Source organism: Ranitomeya imitator, chromosome 7 (genome assembly GCF_032444005.1).
Source record: "Ranitomeya imitator isolate aRanImi1 chromosome 7, aRanImi1.pri, whole genome shotgun sequence".
Lineage (NCBI taxonomy): Eukaryota > Metazoa > Chordata > Amphibia > Anura > Dendrobatidae > Ranitomeya > Ranitomeya imitator.
The window spans coordinates 202338695-202360119 of record NC_091288.1 but is presented as its reverse complement, the minus strand read 5'-3'; the positions used below and the strand labels follow the sequence as shown (position 1 = coordinate 202360119).

The 21425-nt window shown below is 48.0% G+C and overlaps 2 protein-coding genes across 6 annotated transcripts in view; one reads left to right on the top strand and one right to left on the bottom strand.

Annotated features, from left to right (window-relative positions):
- LOC138645251 (uncharacterized) overlaps positions 1-10414 on the top strand; it is a 47705-nt gene extending 37291 nt beyond the window's left edge. For 2 of the 5 annotated variants that reach the window (XM_069734408.1, XM_069734409.1), the window contains 2 exons: positions 7376-7469; positions 9757-10414. In XM_069734408.1, coding sequence (XP_069590509.1) covers positions 7376-7469; positions 9757-9820 — 158 coding nt within the window. In that variant the 3' untranslated portion in view covers positions 9821-10414. Of the gene's footprint in view, positions 1-7375; positions 7474-9756 lie in introns of those variants that run through there. The other 3 variants (XM_069734410.1, XM_069734411.1, XM_069734412.1) reach the window with 2 other exon arrangements.
- Positions 10415-11367: 953 nt separating this feature from the next.
- LOC138645250 (uncharacterized) lies at positions 11368-18926 on the bottom strand. The gene is made up of 5 exons (XM_069734407.1): positions 18807-18926; positions 16963-17458; positions 16649-16830; positions 16283-16390; positions 11368-14773 (listed from the first exon to the last, which is right to left on the bottom strand). The coding sequence occupies exons 2-5, from the start codon at positions 17408-17410 to the stop codon at positions 14465-14467; spliced, it is 1047 nt and encodes a 348-aa protein (XP_069590508.1). The 5' UTR covers positions 17411-17458; positions 18807-18926; the 3' UTR covers positions 11368-14464.
- Positions 18927-21425: the final 2499 nt, after the last annotated feature.

Here is a 21425-nt window from a genome sequence, read left to right as displayed (position 1 = left end):
TTAGTTCCAGGGGAGCTCAGAAGGTTTCTCCTTTTTTCCCTAGTTAGTTCCAGAGGAGCTCAGAAGGTTTCTCCTTTTTCCTCTAGTTAATTCCAGTGGAGCTCAGAAGGTTTATCCTTTTTTCCCTAGTTAGTTCCAGAGGAGCTCAGAAGGTTTCTCCTTTTTCCTCTAGTTAGTTCCAGTGGAGCTCAGAAGGTTTGTCTTTGTTTCCCTAGTTAGTTCCAGGGGAGCTCAGAAGGTTTCTCCTTTTTCCTCTAGTTAGATCCAGGGGAGCTCAGAAGGTTTCTCCTTTTTTCTCTAGTTAGTTCCAGGGGAGCTCAGAAGGTTTCTCCTTTTTCCTTTAGTTAGTTCCAGAGGAGCTCAGAAGGTTTCTCCTTGTTTCCCTAGTTAGTTCCAGGGGAGCTCAGAAGGTTTCTCCTTTTTCCTCTAGTTAGATCCAGGGGAGCTCAGAAGGTTTCTCCTTTTTTCTCTAGTTAGTTCCAGGGGAGCTCAGAAGGTTTCTCTTTTTTTCTCTAGTTAGTTCCAGGGGAGCTTTTTTGTCCAGTTAGTAGCAGGGGAGCTCAGAAGGTTTCTCCTTTTTCCCTAGTTAGTTCCAGGGGAGCTCAGAAGGTTTCTCCTTTTTTCCCTAGTTAGTTCCAGGGGAGCTCAGAAGGTTTCTCCTTTTTCCTCTAGCTAGTACCAGGGGAGCTCAGAAGGTTTCTCCTTTTTTCCCTAGTTAGTTCCAGGGGAGCTCAGAAGGTTTCTCCTTTTTTGTCCAGTTAGTACCAGGGGAGCTCAGAAGGTTTCTCCTTTTTTCCCTAGTTAGTTCCAGGGGAGCTCAGAAGGTTTCTCCTTTTTCCTCTAGTTAGTTCCAGGGGAGCTCAGAAGGTTTTTCCTTTTTTGTCCAGTTAGTTCCAGGGGAGCTCAGAAGGTTTCTCCTTTTTCCTCTAGTTAGTTCCAGAGGAGCTCAGAAGGTTTCTCCTTTTTCATCTAGTTAATTCCAGTGGAGCTCAGAAGGTTTATCCTTTTTTCCCTAGTTAGTTCCAGGGGAGCTCAGAAGGTTTCTCCTTTTTCCTCTAGTTAGTTCCAGAGGAGCTCAGAAGGTTTCTCCTTGTTTCCCTAGTTAGTTCCAGGGGAGCTCAGAAGGTTTCTCCTTTTTCCTCTAGTTAGATCCAGGGGAGCTCAGAAGGTTTCTCCTTTTTTCTCTAGTTAGTTCCAGGGGAGCTCAGAAGGTTTCTCCTTTTTCCTTTAGTTAGTTCCAGGGGAGCTCAGAAGGTTTCTCTTTTTTTCTCTAGTTAGTTCCAGGGGAGCTTTTTTGTCCAGTTAGTACCAGGGGAGCTCAGAAGGTTTCTCCTTTTTTCCCTAGTTAGTTCCAGGGGAGCTCAGAAGGTTTCTCCTTTTTCCTCTAGTTAGTTCCAGGGGAGCTCAAGTTTTTCCTTTTTCCTCTAGTTTGTTCCAGGGGAGCTCAGGTTTCTTCTTTTTTCAGGAGTTTCCTGGACAGAGAAAACCATGGGAATGGCAGCTACAGGTGATCCCATGGATTTATCAGTCAATTTGATGCTCCGTTCCCACCAGGCCCTGTACATAATACAGTATATCAGATTTGTAGACTTTTCCTTTAAATCATACATGGATCTCAATCTATTCTGAAGGCCACCAAAATCCTGCACTCCTGAATGTCATAGTTCTTTTCCATTTTGACCTTTAACTTGCAGTCTCATCTGTTTCCTGGCCCGAACCTTCAGTCGCTCACTTTCCCTGATACCGCTGCTACAGGAAGGAGCTAGATGAAGACATCTAATCCCTAGTTATTTATAGGGCATGGTGGAGGAGTCCGCAGCCAGAAGTGATGGATGATATCACGAGTATATCCATCCCATCATCTGCTGTATTGCTCGTCTGTCTGACAATTTTTGCACTTTGTTTTTTTTTGCTCCTAGTCTTCCAAAAGTCACAACTTTTGATTTTTACTTTTCTGTTGACGGAGCCAAATCGGAGATTATTATGTTTACTGGACGAGGTGTAATTTTCAATCACATCCTTAATAAATGTACCGGAAAAATGGAAAAAAAAATCCAAGGTGATTGAAGTGAAAAAAAAAAATATCCAAAGTATTTTGTAATTTGTTTTCGCCATGATCAATCTGTGACAAAAATTATTTGGTAGCAAGATTCTCCAAGGCAGGATGATTACAGAGATACCCAACTTGTATACATATTTTTTATACATTTTTTTTAGTTGTTAAAAAATATTCAGAAGAAAAAACAATTGTTGTGTGTCGCCATTTTTCCGAGAATGCAAACTTTCTCTATTTTTCCATTGAAGAAGCTGTTTCAGGGCTTGTTTTTTTGGCGTGCCAAGCTGTTGCTTTCATTAATACCATTGTAGAGTAGATTTTATTGCATTTTTTGTTGGAGGTGAAGAGTAAAAAAACAGCAGTTTTTATTTTTTTTTCTTGCAATATATTGAACTAGCTATTGAACCCGTTCTACGCCCGGGTGGCGAGCATTTATATTGGTATATGGTCTCCATCCTGGTATGTGCTGCTCCATCCTGCGTCCCCATCCTGTCATGTGCTGCACCCATCCTGCGCCCCCATTCTGTCATGTGCTGCTCCCATCCTGCGCCTCCATTCTGACATGAGCTGCTCCCATCCTACGCCTCCATTCTGACATGTGCTGCTCCCATCCTGCGCCTCCATTCTGTCATGTGCTGCTCCCATCCTGCGCCCCCATTCTGTCATGTGCTGCACTCATCCTGCGCCCCCATTCTGACATGTGCTGCTCCCATCCTGCGCCTCCATTCTGACATGTGCTGCTCCCATCCTGCGCCCCCATTCTGTCATGTGCTGCACTCATCCTGCGCCCCCATTCTGTCATGTGCTGCTCCCATCCTACGCCTCCATTCTGACATGTGCTGCTCCCATCCTGCGCCTCCATTCTGTCATGTGCTGCACTCATCCTGCGCCCCCATTCTGACATGTGCTGCTCCCATCCTGCGCCCGCATTCTGACATGTGCTGCTCCCATCCTGCGCCACCATTCTGACATGTGCTGCTCCCATCCTGAGCCCCCATTCTGACATGTGCTGCACCCATCCTGCGCCTCCATTCTGACATGTGCTGCATCCATCCTGCACCTCCATCCTGTCATGTGCTGCTCCCATCCTGCGCCCCCGTTCTGTCATGTGCTGCTGCCATCCTGCGCCCCCGTTCTGTCATGTGCTGCTCCCATCCTGTGCCCCCATTCTGTCATGTGCTGTTTCCATCCTGCACCCCTGTTGTCATGTGCTGCTGCCATCCTGCACCTCTGTTCTGTCATGTGCTGCCCAATTCTGTCATGTGCTGCCCAATTCTGTCATGTGCTGCTCCCATCCTGCGCCCCCGTTCTGTCATGTGCTGCTCCCATCCTGCGCCACCATTCTTTAATTTGCTGCTCCCATCCATATGCCCCATACGCTGCTCCATAAAGATTTATGGCCCCCATAAGATGCTCCAAAGTATATACCCCGTACACTGCTCCATAAAGGTTGATGGCCCCCATAAGATGCTCCATAGTATATACCCCGTACACTGCTCCATAAAGGTTTATGGCCCCCATAAGATGCTCCATAGTATATGCCCCGTACACTGCTCCATAAAGGTTTATGGCCCCCATAAGATGCTCCATATTATATGCCCCGTACACTGCTCCATAAAGGTTTATGGCCCCCATAAGATGCTCCAAAGTATATGCCCCCGTACACTGCTCCATAAAGGTTTATGGCCCCCATAAGATGCTCCATAGTATATACCCCGTACATTGCTCCATAAAGGTTGATGGCCCCCATAAGATGCTCCATAGTATATACCCTGTACACTGCTCCATAAAGGTTTATGGCCCCCATAAGATGCTCCATAGTATATGCCCCGTACACTGCTCCATAAAGGTTTATGGCCCCCATAAGATGCTCCATAGTATATGCGCCGTACACTGCTCCATAAAGGTTTATGGCCCCCATAAGATGCTCCATGTTATATGACCCGTACACTGCTCCATAAAGGTTTATGGCCCCCATAAGATGCTCCATACTATATCCCCCGTATGCTGCTCCATAAAGGTTTATGGCCCCCATAAAATGCTCCATAGTATATGCCCCGTACACTGCTCCATAAAGGTTGATGGCCCCCATAAGATGCTCCATAGTATATACCCCGTACACTGCTCCATAAAGGTTTATGGCCCCCATAAGATGCTCCATAGTATATGCCCCGTACACTGCTCCATAAAGGTTTATGGCCCCCATAAGATGCTCCATATTATATGCCCCGTACACTGCTCCATAAAGGTTTATGGCCCCCATAAGATGCTCCAAAGTATATGCCCCGTACACTGCTCCATAAAGGTTGATGGCCCCCATAAGATGCTCCATAGTATATACCCCGTACACTGCTCCATAAAGGTTTATGGCCCCCATAAGATGCTCCATAGTATATGCCCCGTACACTGCTCCATAAAGGTTTATGGCCCCCATAAGATGCTCCATAGTATATGCCCCGTACACTGCTCCATAAAGGTTTATGGCCCCCATAAGATGCTCCATGTTATATGACCCGTACACTGCTCCATAAAGGTTTATGGCCCCCATAAGATGCTCCATACTATATCCCCCGTATGCTGCTCCATAAAGGTTTATGGCCCCCATAAAATGCTCCATAGTATATGCCCTCGTACACTGCTCCATTATGGTTGATGGCCCCATTAGATGCTCCATAGTGTATGCCTCATATGCTGCTGCGATATATATAAAAAAAATACCATACTCACCTATCGTCGCTGGGCGCTGAGTGCTGGGGGGCCTGAGCAGGCGGGGACACCGGCGCGCTGTGGGGGTCAGGTGCCGGTATCGCCGCTAGTTCAGGCCCTGCTATCCGTTGGAGATCGCGGTGTGCGTTCAGTGCCTACGCATACCGCGATCTCCTGGGAGCATCACTCTGTGGGGTTCAGACTGCGCCGGCGCTTGCGCAGTCTATAAAGGCTTCGGACAGAGTGACGCTCCCAGCGTTATAGTATAGATTTGTGTGGATGTGGCTATGTAAATATGTTTATTTTTTATTTCTTTATTTTTGTATTAACAAAAAGGTGACAATTCAAACTTTTTTTTTTGTATTTTTAAAAATATTTTTTTTATAGTCCCACTTGTGCTATATAATTCAGTACTGAAGGTTTCTGGGTTAGATATTTTATTGTCACCTCAAGTCATGGGGGAAGGCAATAGGAGCACAAAATGACTTGCCTAGATTAGGTTTTTATGTTACATGTATTTTTTTTTATTTTATTGAAAATAAAGGCTTTTTGTGTTTCATACTATGATGATGATTAAAAAATAAATGTAGTATTCTTGTAATTTTCACAATAAAGACTGGGCCATTGTAGGCTCATACTTCCTGTATTTTCAGGAAGAGTTTACAGCAGTCTCAGTATCATCAGAGGCAGGGTTACAATCAGGGGTGGATTAAGGGTAGCCTGGGCCCCAGGCTGTTCAGACACTGTGGGCCCCCCGGTCATGTGACGGGGTCATGCAACGGCGTCATCATATACCTGAACCAGATTATTCCAGAAAAATAGTTGCTGTGTGAATCTATAACCTGTCAAACATCCATTGGTCTAGTCAATTTACCCTTCAGTTCAGTATATAGTATACAGTGCATAGTGTCAGTGTATAGGTAACACTGACTCACCAGTGCCGTCTCTAGGTGAAGTCCTTCATCTTTCATCCAGCACAGACCGCCATCACTTCATCCAGCCAGGCCTCGTCTCTGCAGGAAATAACAGTTATCTCAAGCTCCGCTTGTAGAACACATTACTTAATTTTTCCCAACTTCTACATTACACCACATTAAGAAAAAGAGGCGACATAGTGTCACTCTACACAGTAACAGGATCGCCCCCCCCATTTAAAACAGTATACTCAAAAAATAAAATAAATACATCACTGCAATAATAATATCCCTTAATTAGCCCCTATGGTAGTAATATCCCCCATCCTGGGCCCCGTGTGTCTCATTCCTGGCATCAGCCATATGTTCTTCCATCCTGCCCTCATGAGTATCCATTCTTCCCATCCTGCCCCATCTGTCTCCATCGTATCCATCCTGCCCCATGATCCCATCCTGCCCCCATGTCTTTCATTCTGCCCAGTGTCTCCAATCATGCCTCGTATCTACATTCTGCCCATTTCTCCAGTCCTGCCCCCAGTGTGGCCAGCATCTCTGCCCCAAATGTGTCCAGCATCCTGCCCCCAGTGTGTCCAGCATATTGCCCCCAGTGTCCAGCAATCTGCCCCAGTGTCTCCAGCATATTGCCGCCAGTGTGTCCAGCATCCTGCCCCCAGCGTGTCCAGCATATTGCTCCCAGTGTGTCCAGCAATCTGCCCCAGTGTGTCCAGCATATTGCCCCCAGTTTGTCCAGCATATTGCCCCCAGTGTGTCCAGCATATTGCCCCCAGTGTGTCCAGCATATTGCCCCCAGTGTGTTCAGCATATTGCCCCCAGTGTGTCCAGCATATTGCCCACAGTGTGTCCAGCATATTGCTCCCAGTGTGTCCAGCATATTGCCCCCAGTGTGTCCAGCATATTGCCTCCAATGTGTCCAGCATCTCTGCCCCCAGTGTCCAGCATACTGGCCCGGGCCCCCCGGATTGCCGTTCGCAATAATAATTAAAAAAAGAGTTATCCTCACCTGTCCGTGCTCCTTCGGCAAAGCTCTCTCCATGCAGCTGAAGCGCGCACTCGCCAGCGACTGACAATGACATCAGATGCCAGTGATGTGCGTGCTGCGGCTGATGTCAGCTGCCAGCCTCTGATTGGCTGGTGGCTGTTAACTATTGACGTGCGGGCGCGCGCCCGCACATCAATAGCGTTTAACTGCCGCAGTGCTGGTAGGGGCCCAGTGAGCAGATGAGACGGGGCCCGATGCAGGCCCCCTCTGCCCACCGGGCCCATACACCAGTCAGGGCAGCGGGCAATCTGAGCGGTAGCCCAGGGCCCCCGCACACCACTGGGCCCTGGGCTACAGCCCAGATTGACCCCATTATAATCCGCCCCTGAACAATGACAGGTAACACCTCTATACACAACTGATAAAAGGAACCAGTAATAAAAAAAAAAGGTGATATCGCAGCTCTCCTTTTCCTCCCTTCACAATGACCTTTGTACACGCTCATTAGATGCATCAAAGTTGACTTGTTGCTGCTAATGTACATGTGTTGTTTCCTGAAACAGGAAGTCGGATTCAAAAAAGCCTCAGTGACCAGTGTAGGAAAAGCCAGATTTCTAATTTTTAGTGAGCTACAGAAAAAAACATTTACAACTTTTTTCTTGTCCTGATGTAGAATAATATTTGTATTTATGTTTCCAGGATCCTTTAAATCGTGGCAAATCTCCCTCCTGGTGCTGCTGTTACTGCTCATGATATGTGGAGTCATTGGATTTATAATCTATTTACGGAAAAGGTAAAGCAGTGCATATATCCTGAATGTTTTGTCACACTCGATCACAGCACAAGTCGTTCTCCGGGGTCCCAGAAAGTGAGATTTGGGATGCTGCATGCTGGGTTATTCTCCGTTGTGGCCAGTGATTAGCTGAGCAGCATCTCCGTCCTTATTACAAGGAAGGGAGGGCGATACATTAACACCATCTCACACCACATTAAATGATTACATCATGAATGGGATGGAGCGGGCTCAGGTGCTGAGCCTGCTCCCACAACACATTTGTCTCCAACAGCAGTGATCGGAGGTAGCTCTGGTCGCAGCTGTTTGCTATATTTTAGTGGTCAATCTCTGACCGTGGCTTTTAAATGGTGTGATCCCAGTTGGGCGTCTATTTGGGGGCCCATTTCCAATGGGTTACAAGGTCAGTCAGGCGCCTCCTGACGGTCCCTGTCCCTAAAACCTTGATGCCCCAGTGAAGATAAGTCAAAGGCTATGATTTTTGCTATATACTTCAATACTCGTATACTGCAATATATTTGTGATCAGACGCAGGTTCAATAGGGACTAAAATATACCGTGGAGATAAAATAAAAATTATAAAAATACACAAAGTAGAACCATTTGAGCCCAATAAAAAAATAAACATGCTAGCAGTTTGATCAAAATATAAAATTATTTAACCCGTTCGGTAAATGCCATAAAATGATTAAAAAACATGAAATGTAATAGCTATTTTTTCGGTTGCTGCACTTTCTGATCCAAAATGCAACAAAAATGGTTCAAAGTAGCGTATCTACCCCACAATACCTATGAAAACAACAGCTCGCCACTCATTAGACAAGCCAAAAACCCTCACCCAAAAGGTTATGGGGTCTGTAAATGGCAAATCCAAACTTTTTCTTATTTTTAACCCCTTAACGACCGCCGATACGCCTTTTAACGGTGGCAGTGAAGGGTACTTATTCCTCAGCGCCGTTTTTTAACGGGCAATTTTGGGCTCAAAAAGTCAAACTGTGCTCCCTCTTTTCTGAGCCCTGCCATGTGCGCAAAGAGTGGTTTTCCCCCCATGTACGGAGTATTGGAAAAACTCAAGAGAAATTGCACAACAAATTTTGTGGCCCATTTTATTGGGTCAAAAGTAAATTTTTGGTGAAAAGGTAAAATGCTCATTTTTTTTCCTTCCACATTTGCTTTAGTTCTTGTGAAGCACCTGAAGGGTTAATAAACTTCTTGAATGTAGTTTTGCGCACCTTGAGGGGTGCAGATTTTAGAATGGTGTCACTTTTGGGTATTTTCTGTCATATTGACCCCCACCCAAACTCACTTCAAATGTGAGGTGGTCCCTAAAAAAAAAGTGGTTTTGTAAATTTTGTTGGAAAAATGAAAAATCGATGGTCAACTTTTAACCCTTATAACTTCCTAACAAAAAAAAAATTGTTTCCAAAATTGTTCTGATGTAAAGTTGACATGTGGGAAATGTTATTTATTAACTATTTTGTGTGATATGGCTCGCTGATTTAAAGGCACAAAAATTAAAATTTAGAAAATTGCAAAATTTTCAACATGTTTGCAAAATTACCATTTTTTTCATAAATAAACAAGTCATATCGAAGAAATTTTACCACTAACATGAAGTACAATATGTCCCGAAAAAAAAAAAACAGTCTCAGAATCAGCGGGATTCGGTGATACGTTCGAGAGCTATAATCTCATAAAGGGACAGTGGTCAGAATTGTAAAAATTGGCCTGGTCTCTAAGGGGTTAAACAAAATGGATTTTTTTTTAAGCCACTAAAATATAATAAACACTATACAGTTTTGTTTGATATCGCCATCATTGTACCGATCTGAAAAATCATGTTACCAAGTCATTTTTACCGCCGAATGAACGCAGTAAAAATAAAGCCCCCCAAAAAACAGAGATGAAATTGCAGTTTTTTTTTCCAGATTTGATCCCACTTGAATTGGCTTTCACTTTTCGGGATAGTAAACTGCAACGTGTCCCACAAAAAAATGACACAAACTCTCATATGGATATGATGGATAAAAGATAGAAATTATGTGAAGGGAAAAAAACTAAAGTGTAAAAATGGAAATTTTCCTTATGGTTTAGGCGGGCGTTTATGTAATAAAATAAACTTCGGACTTCATGTTTCTTATTTTTCACTAAAACCATTTGTAGATTCGGAGGAGACACCAACAGCAGGTGTAATAATAAATAATAATATAAATTACATATTGTTTGCCCATCGTGAAATAATTTTTATTGTATCTAAAACCTTCATAAATTGACATTTATTTTCCAGGGCCCCTCAGAACTACACAACCATGGAAATGAATCTACACACAGAGTTAACCTCCGACTACTGAAGATCTAGAGGAAGGAAGGCGGCCTACAGACGTGGGACTCGTCTCAAGATCAGCCATGTCCAGGACCAAAGGTTGGACTTCCATTAGGCTTAGCGTTGTCCTCACGGTCTCTTCTGTAAAACTCTTCCTTCTTCCTTGGAGGAACTCTTATACAAGAAAACAATTATTACTAGAAGGACCTGGAGCAGACATGACAACGCCTTGGAAAGAGATAGACCCTTAGTCTGGATTATACCTAATCCCAAACTGTAAGACAACCAAATTTTGGACTGAAAAGGGATCTCGGATTTTCCTCCATCTTCTCAGAGATCTGAACTTGTCATCATTCTTCTGGTCTTAGAAGTAGACTGTGGTCATACTAAAAATATCCATATTTTATGTCTGAGGGACAAAACTTGTTCTTCATGGAGGAAACATTTGAAGGACATTCAGTCCTTTGGTTCCAAATCGCAGGTCAATAGAAGTCACTTTTGACAAAATGGAAGTTTAGTAACCTTGAAGATTTCTTCAGGTTTTCGAGTTGAAGGACATGATTATTTTTTTAAACAAGAATATTAGTTTTTAATATTAAAAAAAAATAAAATAATAGAAGTAGATGTGTGTGATGTAGGCCATAAAAGAAGAACATGTAGGATAAACCAACTGGCCAAAGCCCACATCGTGGTACGTTACGGCTGTTGGATCAGTGGAATAAATCCAATTGTTGCGGACCCCAAAATATGTAATCTCTATAGACAAGACCACTTTCTTTTATAGAGCCCATGCACATCACAAAGGGGCATAGGACCCCCTCCATTATCCAGACTTTATGGAGCCGATCTCACTGTGACGGTCCAGCCAATCCATTTACTATATGGCTGGTGTGTAATACCACATTTTACCTGTCCACCCCACACGGTTCGCTGTATACAGCCCTCATGGAAGTCAATAGAGATAAGCAAAAAGTTTCAAACTACCCTGATCCGGCGTCTAGTTCAGTCCTTCGTGGCAGCTGGACCGGGGCAGTGCGAACTTCCATACCGGCAATCCTCTGCCACTTACTAGGTGCTCAGGTCATCATAGGACTTCGCAGGGGTCCTTGTAAGCGGAAGCAGCACGCAGGTAGAGGATGGTCAGGGCATAAGTAATACTACCCTCATCTGGTTGGCATGGAGGGCCAGGGTAGTTCAAAACTTTTTGCTCATCTCTATTAGTGATGAGCGAATATACTCGTTACTTGAGATTTCTCGAGCACGCTCGGGGGTCCTCCGAGTATTTTTTAGTGCTCGGAGATTTAGTTTTCATCGCCGCAGCCGAATGATTTACATCTGTTAGCCAGCATAAGTACATGTGGGGGTTGCCTGGTTGCTAGGGAATCCCCACATGTAATCAAGCTGGCTAGTAGCTGTAAATCATTCAGCTGCGGCAAGAAAAACTAAAACTCCGAGCACTAAAAAATACTCGGAGGACCCCCGAGCGTGCTCGAGAAATCTCGAGTAACGAGTATATTCGCTCATTACTATTCTCTATCAATAAAAAGAGGACATAAAAAAAGGAGAAAGAAAACATCAAATAAAACCTTTTTATTTTTCAAACCTTACAAGTATATGGAGCTTTTTGCAGGTAAAGAATCATTTATAAAATCATCACATAATATTTCATTTACAAATTAGATTTTTTCCCCCTAAAAAATGTCATCATTTCCGTTCTTCTCAATGGAATTATAAAAGTAAGAAAGGAATTCTGTGATCTTACCTGAATGTAATGATCTAGTCAATGGCTTGTAAGAGAGAGGGAGGCATGCGGACTTTCTCACCTGGTATGGAGCAGCCGTATAAGGCGGGAATCACACCTGCAGTTTTACAGACCGAAAGCCAGAAGTGGATCCCAGTGGGAAGAAGTATACGTCCCTTTCCTTTTGGATCCACTCTTGGCCTGGGAAGAGTAGAAACATTTTTTTTTTTTTTTGGGGGGGGGGCATTTTTCCCGATGATGAACGACTGTCCCTGTAAGGGGGTCATCATCAGGTCTGCAGACTTTCCAAAGCGGTAGAAGACACATGTAATCTGCTGATTACGTTTGGAAATGATACAGTTTTAAAGCACATTTCACCATTTACATTGCAAAAGGTGAAAAATCTGCAGTGTATTGGAATCGTGGGAACTTAACCCAAGGCTAAATTCAGATTTTTGTGATGAACAGACCTTGTACGGACCGGCCAAAGTTCTCCCGACCGACAACTCACAGTGCAGACCAAAAGTTTGGACACACCTTCTCATTTAGAGATTTTTCTGTATTTTCATGACTATGAAAATTGTACATTCACACTGAAGGCATCAAAACTATGAATTAACACAAGTGGAATTATATACTCAACAAAAAAGTGTGAAACAACTGAAATTATATCTTATATTCTAGGTTCTTCAAAGTAGCCACCTTTTGCTTTGATGACTGCTTTGCACACTCTTGGCATTCTTTTGATGAGCTTCAAGAGGTAGTCACCAGGAATGGTCTTCCAACAATCTTGAAGGAGTTCCCAGAGATGCTTAGCACTTGTTGGCCCTTTTGCCTTCACTCTGCGGTCCAGCTCACCCCAAACCATCTCGATTGGGTTCAGGTCTGGTGACTGTGGAGGCCAGGTCATCTGGCGTAGCACCCCATCACTCTCCTTCTTGGTCAAATAGCCCTTACACAGCCTGGAGGTATGTTTGGGGTCATTGTCCTGTTGAAAAATAAATGATGGTCCAACTAAACGTAAACCGGATGGAATAGCCTGTCGCTGCAAGATGCTGTGGTAGCCATGCTGGTTCAGTATGCCTTCAATTTTGAATAAATCCCCAACAGTGTCACCAGTAAAGCACCCCCACACCATCACACCAACTCCTCCATGCTTCACGGTGGGAACCAGGCATGTAGAGTCCATCCGTTCACCTTTTCTGCGTCGCACAAAGACACGGTGGTTGGAACCAAAGATCTCAAATTTGGACTCATCAGACCAAAGCACAGATTTCCACTGGTCTAATGTCCATTCCTTGTGTTCTTTAGCCCAAACAAGTCCCTTCTGCTTGTTGCCTGTCCTTAGCAGTGGTATCCTAGCAGCTATTTTACCATGAAGGCCTGCTGCACTAAGTCTCCTCTTAACAGTTGTTGTAGAGATGTGTCTGCTGCTAGAACTCTGTGTGGCATTGACCTGGTCTCTAATCTGAGCTGCTGTTAACCTGCGATTTCTGAGGCTGGTAACTTGGATAAATTTATCCTCAGAAGCAGAGGTGACTCTTGGTCTTCCTTTCCTGGGGCAGTCCTCATGTGAGCCAGTTTCTTTGTAGCGCTTGATGGTTTTTGCAACTGCACTTGGGGACACTTTCAAAGTTTTCCCAATTTTTCAGACTGACTGACCTTGATTTCTTAAAGTAATGATGGCTACTAGTTTTTCTTTACTTAGCTGCTTTTTTCTTGCTATAATACAAATTCTAACAGTCTATTCAGTAGGACTATCAGCTGTGTATCCACCAGACTCCTGCACAACACAACTGATGGTCCCAACCCCATTTATAAGGCAAGACATCACACTTATTAAACCTGACAGGGCACACCTGTGAAGTGAAAACCATTCCCGGTGACTACCTCTTGAAGCTCATCAAGAGAATGCCAATAGTGTGCAAAGCAGTCATCAAAGCAAAAGGTGGCTACTTTGAAGAACCTAGAATAGAAGACATAATTTCAGTTGTTTCACACTTTTTTGTTAAGTATATAATTCCACATGTGTTAATTCATAGTTTTGATGCCTTCAGTGTGAATTTACAATTTTCATAGTCATGAAAATACAGAAAAATCTTTAAATGAGGTGTGTCCAAACTTTTGGTCTGTACTGTACATACATATGCCTATGAGGCTGTCAAGTCCGGGTCACGTGCGGCTGCTCCGTGCATACTCCGACCATGCTGCACAGACATCTGAATGAGGACTTATACACAGGCAGATATATCTGACAGACCAGGAACAACTCGTACACATTTCTTATAGGAGGAGTGCCCCTTTATGATGTCTATATGTCCTTTGTGAGACAGCACCTTAACGCGCAGCTAACGCAGAAGACACTTTTATATAAATGGAGGAGTACGTGACACTAATTCTTTAAAAAGTTACTCAACTATAATATATACCTAGTATTAGGTGTATTATCCCCTGGTTTATTTTCTGTGTCCCTTTAAAGGGCTATACTGCACCTTGGACATTTTTAAATATCATAAATGTCTGATAGATGGGGGTCTAATCATTGGGACCCCACACTTATCTCCAAAATAGGGCCCTTTCATGGGTGCTAGGAATATAGAGGTAACTGCGGATGTGCAGCTCTCCACTCACTTGCACAATAGCTGACCGATAGACGTGGCTCCCTCTACTTGTTAGCTATAGATGTCCAAGCTGTGATTACGCCTTTATTATCCTGGAGATCGGACTTGTCTCGGTTTCTAGTGGGAGCAGCAGAGAAGAGTATGATCAAATGATACCATTGTGCGTGCAGAGTTCTCCTGCTTCTCCGGTGGATCCATCTACAAAAGAAACGCAGCTACAGAAGAATATAGAAGAACAAAGCCTCGTATAAAAGATGGAGCCCTCTGGTCTGGAGATCTTCTGTCCACCATGATTTATGTGGCTGCTTCTTCAAAAAAGTTCCATCTTAAAATGCCCAAAATCGGGCAAGTGAGCATCAGTCTCTTGGCTATTACTCAAGGGCATGCAGGTTTGAGAAATCTTTGCCCCCAGCTGCTGGATCTGTGACAATACCTCTTGGTGGTTGCATTGTCGTTGTCTCATTTGTTCTTGTTCCCACCGATTTTGCCTCTCTATAAGAGTCTGCATGACTTGTGTCAGTCTGTGAAGCTCCCCTCTTATGGAGTCCAATTGCTCCACATTGGTTTCTGGCCTTCCTGGAGGAAATGCGGGTACCGTCTGTGTGCTGGCGTCTTTTAGCTGGTGAGCAAAAGCGGAGAAGAGTATGACAATTCATACAAGTGACCGGCAGAAAGCAGCTAGAATATAATGTTTAGCTTTTCATCATCCCAAGCACAAAGCTTCTGCTGAGAACTGCAAGGTGCCCGAACACTAGGACACCAGGGACATATCATCACCAATCAAGACCGCTTGGATGTAAATATAAACACACTAACGTGGTATTATTACCCCCACTAAACACTTAATGGTACCACCAGACTATCTGCACAAGATGGAGTCACAAGCCCCACCAGAACTGCAGGGATGGAGGCCACAAGCCTTCCAACGCGCCAGAGATGGGGTGAGCCCCACCAGAGCGCCAGGGATGGGGGCCGCGAGCCCCGCCAGAGCGCCAGGGATGGGGGCCGCGAGCCCCGCCAGAGCGCCAGGGATGGGGACCAGAAGCCCCGTCACAGCGCCAGGGATGGGGGCCGCGAGCCCCATCAGAGCGCCAGGGATGGGGGCCACAAGTCCTGTCAGAGCGCCAGGGATGGGGGCCGCGAGCCCCGCTAGAGCACCAGGGATGGGGGCCCGCGAGCTGCGCCAGGTATGGGGGCCGCGAGCCCCGTCAGAGCGCCAGGGATGGGGACCAGAAGCCCCATCACAGCGCCAGGGATGGGGGCCGCGAGCCCCGTCACAGCGCCAGGGATGGGGGCCGCGAGCCCCATCAGAGCGCCAGGGATGGGGGCCGCGAGCCCCATCAAAGTGCCAGGGATGGGAGCCATGAGCCCCGCTAGAGCACCAGGGATGGGGCCCGCGAGCTGCGCCAGGTATGGGGGCCGCGAGCCCCGTCAGAGCGCCAGGGATGGGGACCAGAAGCCCCATCACAGCGCCAGGGATGGGGGCCGCGAGCCCCGTCACAGCGCCAGGGATGGGGGCCGCGAGCCCCATCAGAGCGCCAGGGATGGGGGCCGCGAGCCCCATCAAAGTGCCAGGGATGGGAGCCATGAGCCCCATCAGAGCGCCAGGGATGGGGGCCACGAGCCCCGTAAGAGCGCCAGAGATGGAGGCCTCGAGCCCCACCAATGTGCCAGGGATGGGAGCCATGAGCCCCGCCAGAGCGCCAGGGATGGGGGCCGCGAGCCCCGCCAGGGATGGGTGCCATGAGTCCAGCAAGAATCCCACGGATGGGGGCCACGAGCCCCGCAAGAACCCTGCAGATAGGGGCCACAAGCCCCGAAAGAACCCCATGGATGGGGGCCACAAGCCTTGACAAAAATCCAGGGATTAGGACCATGAGCCCCGCTAGAAATCCAGGGATAAGGGCCAAGAGCCTGCTAGAATCCAGGGGTAACAATATTAACTTCAACAGCTACTACACATAATTATATGAAAACCACTAGATCACCAGGAACAATACTAACTTATTAGGTAATAGAAAGTATTAAGTCTGATTGTTCACCATGGTCTTTGGATTGCACAGATGATTCACTGAGCAGTATGAATTGGTATTAGACCCGTACCCTTTCCCTTCCCAGTTATTCATACCTGAGTACTGACTTTGGCCGCCTGGCTTACATCATGCTGCTGGCTTGTTGCCGGAAGTGGATACTGTCCTCCTGGATTCAAGGGTTGACTTCCATTTTGAAATATTACCTAGTAACAAAGCAAGAAAAAGCATTTCACTTTCTCAAAGCTATGGGTATGGGTCTGGGGCTCGCACATTGCTGACCTGCGGGTTATAAATGTGTGACAGATGTGTGTGTGTGTGTATGGGGGGGGGTAGTACATCTGGCACCACATCATTCTGGCAGATATCCGCTGATCGGTGGGGCTGCCCAGTGTCTACAGAGACCATCAATATGTGAAGCCCCAGACAACCTGGCCCGGTTTGCAGTAGGTTCCTCACTTTACCTTCTTCTGTAGGATGATGGCTTTGTCTACCAGCTTCTTCGTGACCAGAAGTGCTGGGTTCCTGGGGGTGAGGAGGGGAGTCCTTGCTCTCCCATTGTTGTGATTATAAGATGTCAGATATGTAGGGTTGGGACGAGGTACACTTGGCAGTGGATGCTGGACAGCACGAATAGCACCGGGTCCTTACAATGTAAATGGGAAATAGTTAGTATTTTAAGGTATGAATCTCCCACCTGCCTCCACAACAAGGTCTCCAGTCACATAGACCATGTGATGACTCAGCAGCATTTCGGCATACACTTCACAATACTCACGCATCTCCTGCACCCTCTGTGCTTGGGTCACGGCCTGAGGCGCAGTCCTCGGAGCATTGGTCGGCGGCTCCAGGGAAGGATTTCCCTGAGAAAGAGACGTCACGCTCACAATTTTAATCCTTCCCTCTGTGTCCTCTTGCGGTTTTACGTTTGGAGTTGGCTGTGCATTGGGAACCTGAGGACCCTTCTCTTTTCTCTGACCACCATTGTCCTGCAGAAGTCTCCAGAGCTGGGCCTGTTCCCACGGTTGTCCCTTTGCAGGAAGGTTTTGTGGTGAAGCGCTAGACTTCTCAGGTTCAATATTCTTGCGTTTCAAGAAGAGGTAGATTGCTTGTGGTGTCACCTTTATATTGTCAAGCTCAAGGACCTTCTTGATTTTCCGAAAGCTTAGACCGGCTTTCCTCAACACCACAATCCTGTGCTTTGCCTGATCATCCAGACGACCCATCGCGTCAGATGTCTAGGACTTCACAAGAGGATTGGAAGACAACGAGTCCTGAAAGAAATGGAATATCAAGTAACAAAAGTAATAAAAGTCCAATAGTATAATCGGAGCAATACAGGAACCGCTGCTGCGCCTCATACACAGACATCAGGACACTGCCCCGTCCTCCTCCAAATACACAGACATCAGGACACGACCCCGTCCTCCTCCAAATACACAGGGATCAGGACACGGCCCCGTCCTCCTCCAAATACACAGACATCAGGACACGACCCCGTCCTCCTCCTAATACACAGGGATCAGGACACAGCCCCGTCCTCCTCCTAATACACAGGGATCAGGACACAGCCCCGTCCTCCTCCTAATACACAGGGATCAGGACACAGCCCCGTCCTCCTCCTAATACACAGGGATCAGGACAGGGCCCCGTCCTCCTCCTAATACACAGGGATCAGGACAGGGCCCCGTTCTCCTCCTAATACACAGACATCAGGACACGGTCCCGTCCTCCTAATATACAGACATCAGGACACGGCCCCATCCTCCTCCTAATACACAGGGATCAGGACACGGCCCCGTCCTCCTCCTAATACACAGGGATCAGGACACAGCCCCGTCCTCCTAATATACAGACATCAGGACACGGCCCCGTCCTCCTCCTAATACACAGGGATCAGGACAGGGCCCCGTCCTCCTCCTAATACACAGGGATCAGGACAGGGCCCCGTCCTCCTCCTAATACAGACATCAGGACACGGTCCCGTCCTCCTAATACACAGACATCAGGACACGGCCCCATCCTCCTCCTAATACACAGGGATCAGGACACGGCCCCGTCCTCCTCCTAATACACAGGGATCAGGACACGGCCCCGTCCTCCTCCTAATACACAGACATCAGGACACGGTCCCGTCCTCCTAATATACAGACATCAGGACACGGCCCCGTCCTCCTCCTAATACACAGGGATCAGGACACAGCCCCGTCCTCCTAATATACAGACATCAGGACACGGCCCCGTCCTCCTCCTAATACACAGCCATCAGGACACGGTCCCGTCCTCCTAATATACAGACATCAGGACACGGCCCCATCCTCCTCCTAATACACAGGGATCAGGACACAGCCCCGTCCTCCTAATATACAGACATCAGGACACGGCCCCGTCCTCCTCCTAATACACAGACATCAGGACACGGCCCCGTCCTCCTCCTAATACACAGGGATCAGGACACGGCCCCGTCCTCCTCCTAATACACAGCCATCAGGACACGGCCCAATCCTCCTCCTAATACACAGGGATCAGGACACAGCCCCGTCCTCCTCCTAATACACAGCCATAATAATAGCTGGTGTTGGGCTGAGACTTGTAGTCCCTGTGTCAGTGTACTGTACATACCTCTGCACTATCAGTATCCGGGGCTGCAGCCATGTCACTGCCTTTGTTTACGTTGGGTGAGACGGCGTCCTACAGTATCACGTGATTTGGGAGGATGGGGCGGGGCTACCTCTGGTGCCTCCAAGGAGGAGCGGAAGTGTCAGCACATAAACACCGGGCGCGCTGCACTGACGTCATCAGAGGGCGCTGCCTCCTTTTCTCTCTCCCAGGGAGGTGCAGAGGAGGAGGAGGCCGCTGTACCTGAGCCTGACACTGCTCCAGTCTATAGCTGGAGGCTGCTGTACCTGAGCCTGACACTGCTCCCAGTCTATAGCAGGAGGCTGCTGTACCTGAGCCTGACACTGCCCCCAGTCTATAGCAGGAGACTGCTGTACCTGAGCCTGACACTGCCCCCAGTCTATAGCAGGAGGCTGCTGTACCTGAGCCTGACACTGCCCCCAGTCTATAGCAGGAGGCTGCTGTACCTGAGCCTGACACTGCTCCCAGTCTATAGCTGGAGGCTGCTGTACCTGAGACTGACACTGCCCCCAGTCTATAGCTGGAGGCTGCTGTACCTGAGCCTGACACTGCCCCCAGTCTATAGCTGGAGGCTGCTGTACCTGAGCCTGACACTGCCCCCAGTCTATAGCTGGAGGCTGCTGTACCTGAGCCTGACACTGCCCCCAGTCTATAGCAGGAGGCCGCTGTACCTGAGCCTGACACTGCCCCCAGTCTATAGCAGGAGGCCGCTGTACCTGAGCCTGACACTGCCCCCAGTCTATAGCAGGAGACTGCTGTACCTGAGCCTGACACTGCCCCCAGTCTATAGCTGGAGGCTGCTGTACCTGAGCCTGACACTGCCCCCAGTCTATAGCTGGAGGCTGCTGTACCTGAGCCTGACACTGCCCCCAGTCTATAGCAGGAGACTGCTGTACCTGAGCCTGACACTGCCCCCAGTCTATAGCAGGAGGCTGCTGTACCTGAGCCTGACACTGCTCCCAGTCTATAGCTGGAGGCTGCTGTACCTGAGACTGACACTGCCCCCAGTCTATAGCTGGAGGCTGCTGTACCTGAGCCTGACACTGCCCCCAGTCTATAGCTGGAGGCTGCTGTACCTGAGCCTGACACTGCCCCCAGTCTATAGCAGGAGGCTGCTGTACCTGAGCCTGACACTGCTCCCAGTCTATAGCAGTAGGCTGCTGTACCTGAGACTGACACTGCCCCCAGTCTATAGCTGGAGGCTGCTGTACCTGAGCCTGACACTGCCCCCAGTCTATAGCTGGAGGCTGCTGTACCTGAGCCTGACACTGCCCCCAGTCTATAGCTGGAGGCTGCTGTACCTGAGCCTGACACTGCCCCCAGTCTATAGCAGGAGACTGCTGTACCTGAGCCTGACACTGCTCCCAGTCTATAGCTGGAGGCTGCTGTACCTGAGCCTGACACTGCCCCCAGTCTATAGCAGGAGACTGCTGTACCTGAGCCTGACACTGCCCCCAGTCTATAGCAGGAGGCTGCTGTACCTGAGCCTGACACTGCCACCAGTCTATAGCTGGAGGCTGCTGTACCTGAGCCTGACACTGCTCCCAGTCTATAGCAGGAGGCTGCTGTACCTGAGCCTGACACTGCCCCCAGTCTATAGCAGGAGACTGCTGTACCTGAGCCTGACACTGCTCCCAGTCTATAGCAGGAGGCTGCTGTACCTGAGCCTGACACTGCCCCCAGTCTATAGCAGGAGGCTGCTGTACCTGAACCTGACACTGCTCCAGTCTATAGCTGGAGGCCGCTGTACCTGAGCCTGACACTGCCCCCAGTCTATAGCAGGAGGCTGCTGTACCTGAGACTGACACTGCCCCCAGTCTATAGCAGGAGGCTGCTGTACCTGAGCCTGACACTGCCCCCAGTCTATAGCAGGAGGCTGCTGTACCTGAGCCTGACACTGCCCCCAGTCTATAGCAGGAGGCTGCTGTACCTGAGCCTGACACTGCCCCCAGTCTATAGCAGGAGGCTGCTGTACCTGAGCCTGACACTGCCCCCAGTCTATAGCAGGAGGCTGCTGTACCTGAGCCTGACACTGCTCCCAGTCTATAGCTGGAGGCTGCTGTACCTGAGCCTGACACTGCTCCAGTCTATAGCTGGAGGCTGCTGTACCTGAGCCTGACACTGCTCCAGTCTATAGCAGGAGGCTGCTGTACCTGAGCCTGACACTGCTCCCAGTCTATAGCAGGAGGCTGCTGTACCTGAGCCTGACACTGCCCCCAGTCTATAGCAGGAGACTGCTGTACCTGAGCCTGACACTGCTCCCAGTCTATAGCAGGAGGCTGCTGTACCTGAGCCTGACACTGCTCCCAGTCTATAGCAGGAGGCTGCTGTACCTGAGCCTGACACTGCCCCCAGTCTATAGCAGGAGGCTGCTGTACCTGAGCCTGACACTGCCCCCAGTCTATAGCAGGAGACTGCTGTACCTGAGCCTGACACTGCCCCCAGTCTATAGCAGGAGGCTGCTGTACCTGAGCCTGACACTGCCCCCAGTCTATAGCTGGAGGCTGCTGTACCTGAGCCTGACACTGCCCCCAGTCTATAGCAGGAGACTGCTGTACCTGAGCCTGACACTGCCCCCAGTCTATAGCAGGAGACTGCTGT